The sequence below is a fragment of the Astatotilapia calliptera genome, chromosome 19 (genome assembly GCF_964374335.1).
Source record: "Astatotilapia calliptera chromosome 19, fAstCal68.1, whole genome shotgun sequence".
NCBI lineage: Eukaryota > Metazoa > Chordata > Actinopteri > Cichliformes > Cichlidae > Astatotilapia > Astatotilapia calliptera.
Window position 1 is genome coordinate 1,381,927 of NC_137440.1, and position 2,895 is coordinate 1,384,821.

General features: G+C 48.5%; 1 protein-coding gene across 1 annotated transcript; it reads right to left on the reverse strand.

Moving 5' to 3' along the window:
• Window positions 1-309: 309 nt before the first annotated feature.
• On the reverse strand, window positions 310-2,364 carry LOC145422519 (uncharacterized). Its single transcript, XM_080293992.1, has 2 exons — window positions 1,091-2,364; window positions 310-763 (listed from the first exon to the last, which is right to left on the reverse strand). Exon 1 carries the CDS (start codon window positions 2,315-2,317, stop codon window positions 1,358-1,360), a length of 960 nt encoding a protein of 319 aa, XP_080150118.1. The 5' UTR covers window positions 2,318-2,364; the 3' UTR covers window positions 310-763; window positions 1,091-1,357.
• Between the last annotated feature and the right edge of the window lie 531 nt (window positions 2,365-2,895).

Sequence of the window (2,895 nt, forward strand, 5' to 3'; positions counted from 1 at the left end):
AAGAAAACTCTATTTTTCCCATTAGTATTTTCTAGACAGTATAGACATATTGGAGTTCTAAACCCTTAATGTCAAAGCTTTGGGATAAAACTGGAGATGGCACGATACCACCTTTTTATGTCCAACAGCATAAATTTGGATATCTGCCAATACCGATATAAATCTGATAGAATCTATTTTTATAATCAATAAAGCTGTTTTTTAACATCTTGCTGCTTTTTGTAAAAGTTCGTACTCAAATTAAAAAAGACAAAACACCAAAACTATTCTGTTACACTTGTATGCAAAAAATATACAGCACCCAAAATATGTCACAGTTCAGCAATACTGATGTTTTTATTGAAACTTTTAGCAGAACTTTAAATCCAAGTATTTAAAGTAATATTCAAAAGTAATTTAAAATGCAATTTTATGCAGATTTAATTGGTTCTGAAAAAGAAGTGCAATATCAGTGTTGGGGAGATAGCTTGTACTGGAAGGACTGTAAGGTGCTAGTTCAGGTTTGCAGCTACCACTCCCTGGAGTGTCAGCCAGAACACTGCTCAAGGCCCGGATGAATGTTCAGAAGGGAGACAATGAAGACACCGAGGATAGTGCAGACTCTTGTATTGACTTCACACAGTTGAAGGTAACAGGGATTGTCAGAGGAGCAGATATTGCATACAGGTTTTGGTGCGTGGGCATGTGTGTGTGTGTGTGTGTGTGTGTGTGTGTGTGTGTGTGTGTGTGTGTGTGTGTGTGTGTGTGTGTGTGTGTGTGGTCTCTGAAAGGAACAGAAAGAAAATACTACATTACTAAAGTGTTCACAACAATATCTCCAGAGTACATCAACATAAACACAGGCGGGAAATAAACTAACATCCCCTTTAATACCATAGGCCATATATTACCCACGACTCACGCATAGACCCACTGAGAGAGCTAACCAGGTACACAGCCATACCCAACCACACGGCAGGAAAGTTAGCTTAGCTTAGCTTAGCTTAGCACCCGCTAGCGGCACAGACAGAAACATAGTCATTTCCCCCCTAACCTTGGTTACAGTCCCAAACACATCTTATTATCACATCCTCACACATCACCAACTTACGTTGCTCATTAACGCACACTTCTCAAGGAATAACCAATTCTCTGCCGGTAATCTGGAGCAGAAAAGCTCAGGTGCTTTGCCCACGTTTCTCCCTGGACATAGTCTCTCATACAAAGCGGTGGGGTGACCTCTACTGGCCACTCTAAAAACTACAGGTGAACTAACAACTGAACAGAATAAAACCATAACTACGGGGCCTTTTGTACAGCCGCCCCCAAATGTATGAAGTACATTTGCTCACAACAAAAGGCAATTTTACAAACAAAGTCACGGTGATTGTCCTTTGTCTTCGTCCGGGAGGGCAGGCAGCACCACCAGCCTCGCCACAGGTCGGGTGAAGGTCCGGTCCTTCACCTTGATGTCAGCAGACCTGATGTGCCCGTCGGGACTGGGGTGGACTTTGGAGATGCAGCCCACGAGCCAGGAAGCACGAGGCAGCTGAGGATCTACGGTCATCACCACCAAACCTTCTGTGACATCTGCGGGGGATGACCGCCATTTCTGCTGAAGCTGCAGGCTTGGAAGGTACAGCCGGACGAATCGAGACCAGAAGTGGTCAGCCAGCACCTGGGAGTGCTTCCACCTCCGGCGACTCAGGAGCTCTTCTCTGGGATAAGCCACTTGAGGAAGTGCTCCGTCAGGCCGCCCCATCAGAAAGCAGTTGGGGGTCACTGGATCAGGATCACTGATGTCAGACAGGACATAACCTAGTGGTTTGGAGTTCAAGATGCCCTCCACCTCCACAAGGACCGTGTGGAGGACCTCTTCTTGAAGGGGTTGGGATCCTACTGTAGTGTAGAGTGCCGTCTTGACAGACCTAATCTCCTGCTCCCACACTCCCCCGAAATGAGGAGCCGCTGGTGGATTGAAGTGGAAGACGATCTTATGGGGAGCCAGGAGCTTCTGCAGGTCAGAGGTCATGGCTGCAAAAGCTGCTTGGAGTTCCCTTTCTCCCCCACGGAAGTTGGTCCCTTGGTCTGAGTACAGCTCAGCTGGAGTTCCTCTCCTGGCAATGAAACGTCGAAGTGCCATTAGGAAGGCATCTGTATCGATGGAGGTTAGGACATCAAGGTGGACCGCTCTGATAGTTAGGCACTTAAAGATGATGCCCCACCTCTTCTCCACACGGCGCCCGATTTTGACCACAAAGGGTCCAAAACAGTCCACGCCTGTCGAATAAAAGGCAGGTTTGTAAAGGCGGAGGCGCGCAACTGGCAGGTCCGCCATCTTGGGAACAGTTGGTCGGGCTCTCCATCTGCGGAACTCAAAACAGGTCCTTTGAAAACGCCTAACTGCTTCCCGGCCTCTCAGGATCCAATGAGTGCGCCGAATCTCCGCGAAGACCCTCTCTGGCCCTGGATGGCGCAGGCGACTGTCGACGTCCTGGATGAACAGGCGGGTGACTGGATGTGTCGGATCCAAAACTAAAGGATGGGAGCTGGTAAATGCGAGATCTTCAGAGCAGCGAAGACGTCCACCTACACGGATGACCTCATTCTCGTGGTCGAACTCAGGGGATAGTGCGAGGAGACGACTGCTGCGACTGATGGATTTCCCCTGCTTAAGAAGTCGATACTCCTCAGGGAAGCTCTCCTGTTGAGCTTCTCTCAGGACGTTCATCTCTGCTCGAACATAGTCATAAGCCGATGAAGTTCCACCGCCTTTGGCCGCCCCATGCAACTGCGTAATAGCAGCTTCCAGCAGCTGTGTCCAGGTGTCATATTTGCTGAAGTTCGAGGTGGCGGGGTCGAAGGTGGTAGAAAATCCACAAAAGGTCTCTTTACGGAGCTCAGATGGGCCTGGAG

Bases quoted from the DNA above. Each gene is read 5' to 3' on its own strand.
- LOC145422519 (XM_080293992.1), bottom strand. From the start codon at position 2,317: ATGGCGGACCTGCCAGTTGCGCGCCTCCGCCTTTACAAACCTGCCTTT.